The sequence below is a fragment of the Aquila chrysaetos genome, chromosome 21 (assembly GCF_900496995.4).
Source record: "Aquila chrysaetos chrysaetos chromosome 21, bAquChr1.4, whole genome shotgun sequence".
NCBI classification, from domain to species: Eukaryota; Metazoa; Chordata; class Aves; order Accipitriformes; family Accipitridae; genus Aquila; species Aquila chrysaetos.
In genome coordinates, this window is record NC_044024.1 from 15129741 (window position 1) to 15143702 (window position 13962).

Genomic DNA, 13962 nt, shown 5'->3' on the forward strand with positions numbered 1-13962 from the left:
CCAGCTACAGTGTCAGTTCTCTTCCAGAGTGCTAAAAGACGTAGGTTGTGTTTAAAGGCTAGAAAGGTCTGGCCTTAGCTGCTGGGACACTGGCTTTTCCTTCTTTGATCTATTATAAGAGGTGATATTCTTTAGATCAGTTATCTTAATGAGAGCAAACTTGCCAGCACTGACAACAGAGCGTTTTCTTAGGCAGATCTGCACACATGCGTGAGCAGCCCCACACACATCCTTCTCTATTCGGGTTGCCTGGGCATAAACCACCCCAGGCAAGGAGCTTTGTCACTGCAAGAGTCTGGTGCAGGTTTATATGCCCTGCTACAAAGGTGCATTAATTCCCTGCAGGAACTGGGCTGCAGGGGACGTGGCTGATGCCCCGCCAGCTCGGTGCCGCCATGGGCCCCGCAACTCTCTGCAGGACCGGCCAGGCAGCCGTGTGTCCTGCCCTGAGCTCTCGGAGGGGCTGCTGGGCGCTGAATAGCTCTTCGTCTTCGCAGCCGGCTCTCCGCTAGGGTTGTGGGAACTGGAGTTTTCAGCAAGGATGAACCATGAATATTGCTATGTTCACTTCCGTTTGGGGGTGAAAACGGAAAGGAGAAGTGAAATAGATGAAGCTCACAGATTTAGGGGGAAAGTAATTTCTAAATTACAACTTCATTGCTCTGGTAATTCCATAAATAACATTTTTTTCAAGGCTGATGTTTCATTTTGGTATTTTAGAATGGAATTGTCATGTTTGCCTCCTCACTTTGGGAATCCTTGAAGTTTTTTCTATTTTTTCCTTCTTGTTTCTTCTTGGAAACAATTGTAATGAAGTAGGAAAACTCGGTTTTCATCTACTTTTAGTGTTTTCCAAATAGAAAATATAAGACCAAAATTACAAGATATTGAATTGAAAGGCAAACTCCCCTGCAAACACATTTGCTTTTTCTCCACTGTTCTGTTTCCTTGTTTACTGTAAAAAAGAAGTGAAAAATGTATTTCCTTACACTTTCTTGAGCTTCACTGAAAAGGAGGGATAAAGAAAGAAAAACAAGTGCACAAATGGTTCCCACAAATAATTACATTAAATACAAAGTGTAAGATCCATTTTTTAATTCAGCAATGTTTAGTTTTCTGTAATATATTTGGAAATGCCCATATTTTTTAAAGCATCTGTTTTGATTTACCTGTTACTTCCAGTTCAAATTTTTTAAGTAGCTCTACTTGAGTCAGTTGAGTGAAGAACCTCTAGAAGAAGAAAAAAAAAAAAGTATATGCACTTAATGAGCAACAAAGTTAGTGATCTGTAGCAATTACCCAAGTGAGTAATTTTGTTTCATTAATGCACCCTAAAGCACCAAGCTGTTTTGTCAATGGGCACTGCAGGGCCATTGCAATGCTCAAAGAGACAGTTATGTTACCAACTGCGGTGTAAGGGATAGGTTTACCAACAAGGAGGGAGAGAGAAAGTAGCTTAGCGTAAGAAGAAAATTAAAGATCATCTATTATTGTCACGGAAGCCAATGGCAATACTTGTAAAGACTCTAGCAGAGCAGGGTCACACATCAGTTTTTTTCTGGCTTTTCCAACTTCCAGTTTCTTGGTTACTGTGGTTTTTTAAGAGGGCGTCTTGATGCACATAGCATCTCAGTTTGAAAGGGGAAGGAGGGCATGTACCTGGCTTACTTGAATCCTTGTCAGAGGAAAGTAGAAAAGCAGATAGCAGAAACAAAGGCAAAGCTGTATTATAACTTCTAGGCATCTCTGGATCACTCAATGTGGGACACACACGGCGTATGATATATTAAGGTGAAGTATTGAATATCCATAAAGGACTACTAGCAAATGGTGTCAATTTTCAAACACTTTGCTTTGTCAGCTTCACAAATTTAAAATCAATCATCAAAAAGTCTCTGTATAGATCAGCTGAAGAGACATAAAACCTTATGGTTATCTCCCTGACAAAAAAGTTAAAATTAAAGATGGGTTTATAAAGACTCAGACTGGCAGAATTCTGTAGTGCTAAAAACTGGGGTCATCCAACCTCTCAGTTTAGAAATAAACACTGAGGAAAAACAATGGCATCCAGTACACTGCTAATAAATACATCTTGGAGGACAGTTGAACACGCAGAAAAATAGATTTCACAGAGCGGCTTATTTGCAGCATGAATGCCATTTTCTCACTGCATTATCATAAACATGAGAGAAAAAACCAGTTATAAATAAAAAATTCTTGGGCAGTCCCTGGAGACTTGTCAAAAATATGTAGTTTTTGTATGCCACAGTGTAAAAGTATTCATTAAAATTAATTTTTAAAATGCCCTGTCCAATATTTGTTGCCTGATGTCCTTCCTTTGATCATAAATTATAAATGAACTGGCAAAAAATGAAGAAACCATGATTCCATTAATGAATTATTTAAGTGTGATTGTTAGTTTTCGCAATCATTGGGCTAATAAGCTCAGGCTTATGACACTGAAGTGTTTCTCATTTGAGGGTGATGATGATGGCAATGTTATTAACACCATTATCAGTGTGTCCCGTGAAGCATAAACCCAACCGGCTCCTTTGGTGGCTACGCGGTGGCATGGCCGCTGGAGCTTTCATTGGGTCTGTACCGCAGGAGAGGGAGTTGACACTGAGGAAAGTCGGTGTGAACGGGGTTCGTTGGGTGGCTCCCCCCAAGGCAACACTTTAAAAAAGACAAGCAGCATACTGACACAAGAGGATCTTCTCCCCGCAGCAGCCTGCCCGTGCCGGCGGCACATGCAACTGGCTTGGCCCATTCCAGCGGTGGCTCCGGGAGCTCCAGCGAGTCCGAGAGCAGCTCCGAGTCCGACTCCGACAGCGAGAGCAGCTCCAGTGACAGCGAGTGCAATGAGGAGTCACGCAGTGCCACGCCAGAGGTAAAGCCACACTCAGCTCCTCCCCAGTAGGGGCTTGGAAGGGGGAAGCGTGAAGGAGAGTGAAATCCTGCTCCCTGTTAGGAAAGTGTTGGAGTTCTGTGCTGTGTGATGCTGTCAACTTTTTTCTCCCCTTACAGTTTTATGTGTATGACCCACATACTCATTCTAGCTTTTGGAAGAATCCTTCTGGCCTACATTTGAATTGCTTTAAAGAAATATTTAGATTTTTGCCAGTAGCTAGAGAAGATTTTATTGACACAGTATTCAGCTGGGACTAAGGAAAGGCAACATGACAAAACTAAGTCTTCAGGGACCAGCTAAACTTTTTAGTTGTATTAAATTTCTCCAGGGCCACATTGTAAACCAGATAAGGAAGCCTAATTAACCATAAATACTCCATAAATACTCCCATAAAACTAGCAGTCACCACTAGTTGACTGAAATAAAAGGGTACGTTAAAAACGTTCTCATTTAAAGGGAAAAGCATTGCTTCTGTCTGAGATCTGTTCATTGTTGTTCTTTAAACTGCAGCCTGAACCTCCCTCAACAAACAAATGGCAGCTGGATAAATGGCTAAATAAAGTGAACCCCCACAACAAGACCATCATCAACAATCAAAATGAGCCTCACAGCGAGACCAGCTCCCAGGCCCAGAGCAACCAGCAGGCCGAAGGGCCAAACAAAGGGAAGCTCAACAGCAGCCTGCCCCCGACCGATTCCAAAGACCGGGCGATCCTTAGTCCCATCCGAGAGAAAGCCAAACCGCGGGTTGCCCAGAAAACCCCAGAGGCAAAAAGCTCCAAGCAGAAGTCACCAGCTCATAATGAGCCCACTTCACAAAGGACTACTGGGAAAAAGCAACCCAAAAAGGTAGAAAGGACTTCCAGTGTAGAAGAGTATAACTGGCCCAAACCAAATAATACCAGCAACACTCCCAAAGAAAAAGACACACAGGAACCCCCTGAGCAGCCAAAGGTTCGAACTAAAGCAGCAGTTGGGAAGACCGCTCCAAGGAAAGAACCACGAACTAGCACAGGTCTCACTTCAGAGAAGAAAAAGTACAGAGGCCCCAGCAAAATTGTCCCTAAGTCCCGGGAATTCATTGAAACGGATTCATCTACTTCTGACTCAAATACAGACCAGGAGGAGAGCTTGCAGGCTAAGGTGTTGCCAGCTTGCGCTGGGTCTGGCAATGGCGTCAAAGTGGTGAAGGACTCTGGCAGTAACATCCTCAGCGTAAGTAGTTTAACTAGCAATGGCAGCAACACATCCATTGACCAGACCAGCAATGACTTGGAGGAGCAGCTCTTTTCTCCTATCCCAATCGTACAAAATGAACTTCTGTCCCCACTGAGAGAATATGAAGAACTCAAATCTCTGTGGGTGAAAATAGACCTTAGTTTACTCTCTAGGATACCTGGGCAAGAGCCTTTTGAGACCACGTCTGTGAAAAGTGAACCAAGAGAGGCAAATGTGAAACACAGGCGACCGTCTCGAGAGTCTCCTACCCCAGCAGCTGAAAAACCATCCACAAAATCCAAAAGGAAACACAAGGTAAGTCGTTTTCATCGTTGGGAGGAAAACACTGAATTTCTGTGCATCCTCGAGGTCAGGACTGCAGTCGATGATTCCTCACTGCACCTGCAGCAGGGCTGTAAGGAGGCATCATAACACTAAGGCTTTGTTGGTTTTACAAAGGACATACATTTACAAGTACATTACAAATTAATATCAGAAACTAGTAAAAAACAAACTCCAGCTGACAAAATCAATGAACAATGTATTTTTTTGAGATTTGTCTTACAAGCTTTTTCACTGTATTTGCTCACTTAGTCATTAATTTCCAGTGTTCTGTAATCAGCAGAAAGATTCCCAATGATGAATTCATATTACTACGAGTTCAGCCATACTCAGAAAATATGACTTCCATTTGGAAGGCAGGGTTTTATTGTCTGCAGAATTAAGGCATTTTCACCACTGGCTTAAACAGGCATAGCTTCATTAAAGTCAGTGGAATGGTGCTTGCTTATGCTCCTGGTGAATTTAGTCTTTATATTGTTTTCTTGCGTAAACAAATGTGATTCATAGAAATATCATTTGCTTAACTAGCTGCTTTCTCCACACAGCTACCTGAAAAAGCAGATATATTTTGACTTAAGGCATTATGTTTTATCATGTGTTTTATGTTATTTGTGCCCAAGGGTTTCCTATCTTGTGGGATATGACAGTGCACTTCAAACTAAATGTGTTTTCAGAAAAGAAACTGAAATTTTATATCGTAAATGAATTTTTGTAGTCAGTTTTTCCAGCTGAAATGTTTGTGCTCTGGTCTGTCTGTGAGAAGTCATCATAGTGTATTTTTTTTATACCCCAAATTTTATAAATCATTGTGAATGTGACTTCAGCTGTCTGTTCTAGTGGACTTCTTGAAATCCTGAGTTTGAGCAGTCCAGTGGTATGAGAGAGTTAATACAAGACAAAGACAGACAATGCCAGGCAGACACAGGGTCTGCACCCCTGCCTACATGAGTCACTGCACTGGCTCCTTCCCTGTTGAATTAAGTGGAAATAATCACATGAGTAAACTCAGCAGGTTTTTATTCAATTTATATTCTAGCTGTACACTAAAGGCAGAGACGTAAGAAGGAAGGAGAAGAGAAGAAAGAGGAAAGGGATGTATAAATGTCCATGCTTATGTGTATGTATATGTACACCAGGGTGTATATTAATTACACAAAAACCCTTCTTGCTAGGTAACTTAATGGAGTGTCAGTATGATGGAGAAGGAATCGGCTAAAACACGAGCATAGTATTGGCAGCTAAACTGAAGGATCCCAGGAAAAAAGAAGGGCGGGGGGGGTATATGAACGTTGGAACCTCATAATTTCATTAGCTGGGACTTTGAATCAGAAAGTAACAAAATGAGGAACCTCACTCTGGGACTGTACAAACATAAGCTGCGCTCTGAAACAGCCCATTCAGTTGCTGTATGATTGTTCACTGCTACCCAAGGGGAAACAAACCAATTAGGATGACTTGAGGGTATATCAACAGTTGAAACAGGGTAGGGAGAGCCTGATTTGTGTTTCTAAATCATGCTATTAAAAGATTTATTTTAGCCATCTACTAGTGGGCTTGAAGGCTGATATGAAGGTTCCAGTGACAGAGCAGTAATCAGCTTTGCTTGTATCATCCTAGTTCAGGCACAAAAGTCATGCATCAGGGAATCTTTCAAAGCAAATTTTAAACCAGCTATTGCTGTTAATGACTACCCCAGCTCAGTCCTGTAGTCTTTTAGTCCTGTGAGGAATACTTACTCAGGGAAGTTTTCCCATCAACTTCCATTAAGTCAATGAGTAAAAGCTATTTACTTGAGTAAGATTAGGTGCTATCAAGTCATTCCATCTGAATTATTAATTAAATTCCAGTGCACTACAGAAGATAACTATAGCACATGAGGCATTTTGCTTCCTAATTATCTGGCTATGTCACTTGTTATATAACTTCATGTCATGTGTTTGGAGCACGTTTAGCCCTGATTTCAGGTGACTTTCACTTCTCTTAGACTAGTATTTTAACTGCTGCTACTGTAAAGGAAGTACACTGAGATTCCTGAGCTCCTCTTAATGGCAAGTGAAATTGTGCATAGATGCTGGATCTTTCAAGCTCTACCTTTTTTGTTAAAGCAGACAGAAAGCCTGGATACCTTTGTTGAAAGCAAGAAGCAGCGCCTGGAGGACCCTTCAGCTTCATGCCTGCTCCCACCTTGTATCTCTCCGATACCGAATCACAGATTAACCAGCACTAAAGAGTAAGTTCTTTTTTTTCACATAACATTCATGAGGGATTTCACAGTACAGTTCTACAAATGTCTTTGCTGTAGAGCCAGATGGGCTTTACAGCCCATAAGCATAAATGACCTGGCATTGCTATTCCCATCCATCAGGAAGAGGATCCACATGGTTTTGGATGAGATTCATTCATCCTTCTGATGGACTACAGGAATTCAGAGTGCCACCACAATCCTGGTGTACTCTTCTACCCCCATACTGCATCCTTTCAATGTTCTTTCTTGCCCGCATCATCCTTAACCTCTGTGGCCAGAGAATCCTACTAAAAGTGGGCTTTATTTGATTGCCTGGAATTTATTTTTAAAAATTGTTTTCATAAGAGACAGTTCTCAGTTTTATTGAACGAAATAGTGACTTTGATGTTCACTTCAGCAGCTCTTATTCTTTAACTGTGTATACAGCAATGCCAGGGGTGACCATCCTAAATGTTTCAGACATACGTGCTTGGTATTTCAGCAGACATATAATCAAACAGTTTGTGCATTTCAGAGTGTCTTTGAGGGATGGCTATAATGCTTGAGCAAACAGGTGCCACGTAAATAATTATTCTGATTAGTCTAATCACAAGATTAACATTCTATAAATAAGCAAAGAGTCCAATTCCCTTCTGTCATCAATTTTGTGCTTTTACAGTTTTGAGATGAGGCACTTCTCTCTGCTAGGGCAAGCAAAGAATCAAACCCGCAATTTGCTTCTGAAAACAATTTGATTGTGGTAGTATTTAAATTCAGATGAAGTTCAAAAATCATTTAGGAAATAGCACACAAATTTTAAAATCCATAAAGAAGGTTGGGCATCATTTTATTTATACTGGTGTAATTATGGAGTAACTTCAGTCCTTGAACTAACCCCTCATTCTACCCCTGAGAAAATCAGAGTTGGAGTCTGGAAAAGGCAGATGGGTTGAAAGTTACAATGTGATCTGTAACATGTTGCACATTTGATAAACATCATGATGGGTGTTGCCTGATTGTCATTGCTAGAAATACAATGAGCAGAGATATATTGCAGAGGGAATCAAGGATTATCCACCCCAACACCTCCACAATCCATTAAAAAAATCTTTCTATTCTTGTCGCCAGCAAGCCCTAAGGATCCACCCCCAACCTGATGTTTCTTAATTTGAGCTTGTTTTCCAGGTCATTAATTTGATTCCTTGGAGCTTTCAAGCCTTTAGTATTCTCTGTTAAAATATAATTGTGTCCATCAATAGTTATTTCCATATGCTAGCTTTTCCTCTTGTCTGCCTCAAGTTTTGAAACAAAATTTTCTGACTTCTTTTCCACTGCAGTGATTGGGACCTGGATCACACTGCCTTTGTTATTAGTGTCTTCTGAGTTTGCTTGAAACAAATGTAATATCGTTCGATAATTCAGGTCTTCAACTCCCAGAGTTGTGCAACTGAATATAGATCAACGTATTTCCCAAAAGATGAGGGAGCTGGCTGAACTGTGTGACGACAAATTTCTGGAGAGCCCCAGACTGTTTCCAAGCAGTCAGGAGTGGTTCTGTTCTCCAGAGGGTTAAGTAGAGTTTTAAGGAGAGGCAGACAAAAGGGGAAGGTGAAAGTACACTGTTCAAGGGCATGGGGGAAAATAACACTTCAGTGGTAAAAGGTTGAAAGACAGGCTTTGCCATTTGCTCCTTTATTCCCAAAGGTTCTACATTTTCTTTCAGAACTCCTAAGTCTCTGCGTAAGGACTTTGAGAAATGAGGGTGATTCAGCTACAGGTGTGATGATGAGGTTCATCCATTAAGAAGGTGTTACGTCCCATGGTGGATGTTCTCACTCGGGAGGAACCTTAGGTCTCTCCCGTTAGAACTTGATCCCTGTGCCAACAAGCCAAGTTCCCCAAGGCAGACTTCAGAGGCTTTCATTGGGCTTTTTTATAGATACAAGAGTGTTTTGACAGAAAGACCATGATCTCTGGGCCAAAATTTGTAGGCTTTCAGAAGTCTGGAGGAATCAGTGAAAGATAGGCCACACCTGTGCTTTTGCAGCTCCCACTGGCTGCCTATCTATGGTTTAGGCATTTGAATACATTTCTGTCATAATCTTTCCCTAAGTATATGGGCTCAATAAAGCAAGCAAAGATGCACAATTAATTTTTAAAGGGTTACATGTCTAATATGGGCAATTATATGCCTAATTTCCACAAGTTTCTATGACTACATATACAATTTGAGTGTAGAAAATTCAAATGGTCAGTTGTGAATTTAAAAGCCACTTGCACAACCAAAGAGACGGTTTGTGTTATGTAGTCATTGCATAAGCAACTAGTTATCTCTCTCTGTTCCTTCCATCACACACTCTGGGGCTGATGCCTTTTCCTAAATCTGACGTGACACTTACAATTATTCAAACTATTGCCGCTGTATTTTCCTTATTTCTGATATTTCGTAGCAAATTAAGGAATAGATGATATTGTGTTTTGTCCAAGTAATTCATAGCAATACCTTGAAACACTGCTGTGAGGCTGGATTTTTGTCAGATCAGCTGCCCACTTTGCAGCAGAGGATTATTTATGTATTTACTTGCTTGCCAGAGCAATTTTAATTTAAGCATTAATTGTATGTGCTGCTGAATACCATTTATATCTGAATACCTGATTGGTAGACCCAGTCCAGACAGAGCACTATTCACCAACATTTGGCAGTTTGTAACAACACAGAGAGTTATCTACTGATGCAAACTGTGAGTCTGAATTTCAGACTAGACTCGTACCAGTGAAACATGCCTGCCGTCTTCACAGGCACGCTAGAAGTCTGTCTGAGGCAAGCATTTCAGCCTGTTTTTCAAGATTTCCTGATCCCTTTTGTTTGACCTTTAGTTAAAGATGCACCTGTACTTGGCAACATATATTAGCCAATCCCTTGGGTAGTCACAACAGCATTCATTGGGGTTCGTTCACGGCAGAGGCAGCCTTCTACATCTATGACAATGACTTCAGCTTCATTCAGTTGCTGCCATATGGTCCAAGCTAATGCAGGAGTGACCTTTCCCTGCTAACCCCCTGCAGAAAATCAGATACATCGTCAATGTGCAGCATTTCATTGTGGACTGGGAGAGTAGAGGCAAAGGAAAGCCAAGTGATTGGTATAGACAACGGCTTTGTCTCACTAATAGGCCAGAGATACCACTGCATACCACAAGGAGTGGATAAAAAAAGGGCAAAGAAAGGCAGCTTGAAATGTGAGAGTAGATGGAAATTCTCTCTCCTTCACACACTGACCTCTTGTTGCCTGCTTGCTTGCTTTCTACCCTAAAAGAAACCAGGCTGAAAAAAAAGCAGATGGGGAGCCTTCTCGTTCCTTGATAATTGGCCTTTTCAGACACAAAGATTAAACCCTGCAGCCACAAGACCATCAGTTCTGCTTGTATTTTTTCCTTGCACTTTTATTGTGTTTCTGCTTAGATTTTAAATATAGTTTAACTAACAATCATGTCAGCAAATTAAACCATTGAGTCTCGGTAATTATTGCAATAAATTCATTCAAAATTAGCGATTACTGCAATCAAAGACCAGTTTCTTAGCCCATTAACAGCCCAAAGCAAAGTGACAATCTGGTTAACTGCTGGTAACAACCTATTTCATGGAGGTTATTGTTAACATAAATGCTTTGGCGTAAATCTGAGGGAGGTAACATTGCTAAATAAATTATCAGCTTAATTCCTGCAAAAACTCATAGGAGTAAGTGGGCAATAGGGAAAAAAAGAAAAAACAAAAAAAAAAGGCAGAATTATAACCATAAAGTATTACTTTTTTTTTTTTTTTAATTTGAGTTATGTAGAAAAAAAATATCCTCAAGTGCCTTTTTTCCTTTGTGGTTAAGTCTTGCCACCCACAGAATGACTTGTGTGCCAGAGCTGAGTAGCTGCATCTATATCTTGGTTTGCCCCATCTTATATTTGAGTCCAAAGATGAAGGGAACTGGTAAAGTTTTAAGTAGCAGCCTTAATTTTTTCTTGTACTACTCTCTTAATCCCTCCACCTCTGTGTAGCAGCTGAGGAATGTTGCTTCGATCACTTTATATGTGCCTTGAATTTCCCCACGCAGTGGTAGACTCTGCAAGTGCGAGAGTCCTGCATCACCCCTGGAAATAGCCACAGACTTGCTGAGGAACCTCAAGAGTGGATCCTAAAGGGGGCTTGGCCAATGGCTCACATTCAATTTTTTTTCAGATGCTTTTGAGATAGATCTGCCAGACTCAGTTGCTCTTCCCTTTGCAAAGCTGTACCAGGGAGAAAGAAGAGCTCCACACACCTCCGTACACAGGGGCATGGAGAACCGCTCCGCTCTGTGCTCCCACCCATATATGCATGTTCAGGGTTCCCTGTGTAGCGTACTGATTTGGGAGGCAGAGGGTTTGGATTCTGCTCCTGGGTATTTCGTGAACCATGTCTGCTTTGCCTCTGTACAATCCAATAACACATGCACGCTTTCTTGGGGCAGTGCTTACCCTCCCTTGGAAAACTTTCCTCTGGAAAAAGTTCAGAGTGTTATTGTGCTATAGCTGTGGTAACTTGTCCGAGTTCCAAAATGCCCTTTGGGTGTAAGAAAGCTAACAGATGGGGCTTTGAGTGAGAAGTTTTTGGAGGACATGTTGCAGGACCACATGTGCACAAAATCAGTCTCCTCGAAGAACTGCCAGTCTCTTCCAACCTGGTTGCTTTCCTTTGATCTTCTTCAGGCCCATGTGTTTTCTGAGCAGGACAGCATCCATACCAGTCCTACTGTAAGGCAATATCAATTCTGTGCTCATTTTATTTCTTCAGTCTGAAGATCTTTAATATCAGAGAGTTTCAAATAAGATATTTTTAACTCTGTTTCAGTCGAATTAAAATAGCTTTGAGTAGAAGAGCTATAAAACCTGAAACACGGGGAGTTTGTTTGATTTCACTCTGTGGTTTCACAGATCGGCCAAAATATTTTTGTATCACCAAAGGCCAAAAGTAGGGGAACGACCAAAGCAGGTGTAGATATCGATACTGTTGGTGAAAGTGCAAAAGAGGCCAGACTGGAATGAGAGACCGCTCCGAAATGAGGAGTAAGGAAACTTGGGTTGCCTTCTCCTCTTTCCCTGGTTACTTTAAGGCAAAGTAGATCTATAATTCCTGACACTGACCGAAAGTGACTGGGAATGAAACATAAATTCTTGTTGACTTAATTTGTTATTGAAATTTTAGTCAATAATCATGAAAAGTAAATGATCGTGTAGTGCCATATGAGATGTCTAACAAAAGATTAAAATTCAGGTTATCTTCATTGACTGAGCTAGGACAGTACCTAAAATAAAAATCTATGAGTAGATTAACATGTTAAACAGTCAGCGCGGTGTTGGGTTTTGTTTTTTTCTTTTCTGATGGATTTGAGGGGAAAAAGGTCTAGCAGGTTTTTACTGTGTATCACAGCTGCCATTTCCAGCCAGCTAACAATTTCTGTACATAAAACAGACAATAGATTATCATATTACTTGAGCTTTCATGTCAAAACCACATTCATTTTCTGAATCACGTTCAATTCATCAACCAATATTTGCTCAAGGGCTTTTGCCAGCTACAATGTATCATTTTAATATAGTGTTGAACATTGGTTTTATTCTAGAGGTCAAATAATTATTATCATGTTATTGTTATGGTTATCATTTTGTAGTTGTTAGAAATTTTTTTTTTTTTTTTGCTTCACATGCCATGTGCTATTATGGTTTTTTTGCAAAGGTTGCTTATGTGGGCGCTAATCCACCTCTTAAAAAGATGCTTAATGTTAAACACGTAAATAGTCATACTTGATGTCAAAGGAGCTAACCCGATGCATAAAACTTTCCAGCACTTTGCTGAGTCAGAACCTCTATGACCTCTCAAATGAAGACGGACTCAAATTAGCATTTAAATTGGGTGCAATTTGTACTAATGCACTGGAAGTTGTCCTCCAAAGCAGGACGTTTCTGCAGCCATTGAAAAGACAGAGGTAGCTCTTCTGTTTTCACTGCTTGTCCCCTTTTGACTTAGCTCCTAGGACACGCGGACTGCAGGACATATTTGAGTGTAGAGCTGGCTTCTCAGTAAATAAAATGTAGAGCTTTGTGCTATGGAGGATTAACCAAGGTTCTTGAAATGCAACTGGTTCTTATCTGTGTCCCAGGAGCAGCGGTAGCTCAGTGAAGAAGGTGGCAAAGAAAAGAGAAGAGAAGCTGTTTCCTCCTCCATTATCCCCCCTCTTGGATGAGCCTGTGCACCGGCGGCACAGTAGTGACAACGGCTCCTTCAGCCAAGAGACCAACATCACAAACACCTCTCAGACCAGCAGCTCTTCCTCCTCTGTTTCTAAACACAGAAAGAATGAAAATAAATCCTCTTCTAACCCCAAAGGAATCTGTGTAAGTAACCGACCTCAGTTGCTGGAAGTGAACAAGATAAAATAAAATTAACTTGGCTTTGTTCTGTTCGATTTTTTTTCCTCCAGTATCTATTTTTAAATGCTTTTGTAGCCCCACTCAAGAGCAGTGAGGAGTGGATCTTTGCAGAGCTGGGCATAAGCAACTCTTGCAAGTTCCATTTTTAGGTCAGCATTAGGTATCTATTGGGCGCTGTGTATCACTCCCTAAAACACCCGGTCCCCGAGCCTCAGAGGAGAGCTTTTGCAGCCACCAACTAGCTGCAATTAATCCCTTAACTCTGTAGCTACAACACACAAGTTTTGAAAACAAAACTTCAAGAATTTTGGTGTCCATCACTTGAATAATTGCCCCAAATTCTCAGCCAGAATTAAGCACTGTGGTTGTACTGAATATTGCGGCCTAAACTAACCAGACAATAAAAATCTAACAAAAAGCTACCTGTCCATAGCACACTCAACGTGGAAATATCTACTCTCAGGTTTGCAGGCTCCCAGCTTCCAGCAGTAAGGTTTATTTACACCTAATCTCCATGAATTACATATAAAAGCTTTTAGATACCTTGTAAATAGTTGGAGGCTTTTTCCCCCAAAAAAACATGATTCTGTTAGGGCCATCTGCCCATCAAAGGTTTTCACATAGGCAATTCTTTTTTGCTTGCTTTTCACCAGATTCAGATGGTTTTTTTACTGAAAATCCAGGAAAAAGAGCCAAAACTAGAAGCTGCATAGCAAATACACTAAAAAAAAGTAAAATTTCACATTAGTTTGTCATCCTCTTTTAGGTTAAACAGGGAAACTTCAACTTTTTGGCCCATTTTAGAA

At 40.9% G+C, this 13962-nt stretch overlaps 1 protein-coding gene across 3 annotated transcripts in view; it reads left to right on the plus strand.

Annotated features, from left to right (window-relative positions):
• Positions 1-13962, plus strand: part of AFF2 (AF4/FMR2 family member 2) — a 350925-nt gene that overhangs the window by 303126 nt on the left and 33837 nt on the right. For 2 of the 3 annotated variants that reach the window (XM_029996601.2, XM_029996599.1), the window contains exons 10-13: positions 2728-2890; positions 3422-4444; positions 6577-6701; positions 12886-13120. In XM_029996601.2, the coding sequence (XP_029852461.1) occupies positions 2728-2890; positions 3422-4444; positions 6577-6701; positions 12886-13120 (1546 nt within the window). The remainder of the gene's footprint in view (positions 1-2727; positions 2891-3421; positions 4445-6576; positions 6702-12885; positions 13121-13962) is intronic. The other variant, XM_029996600.2, reaches the window with a different exon arrangement.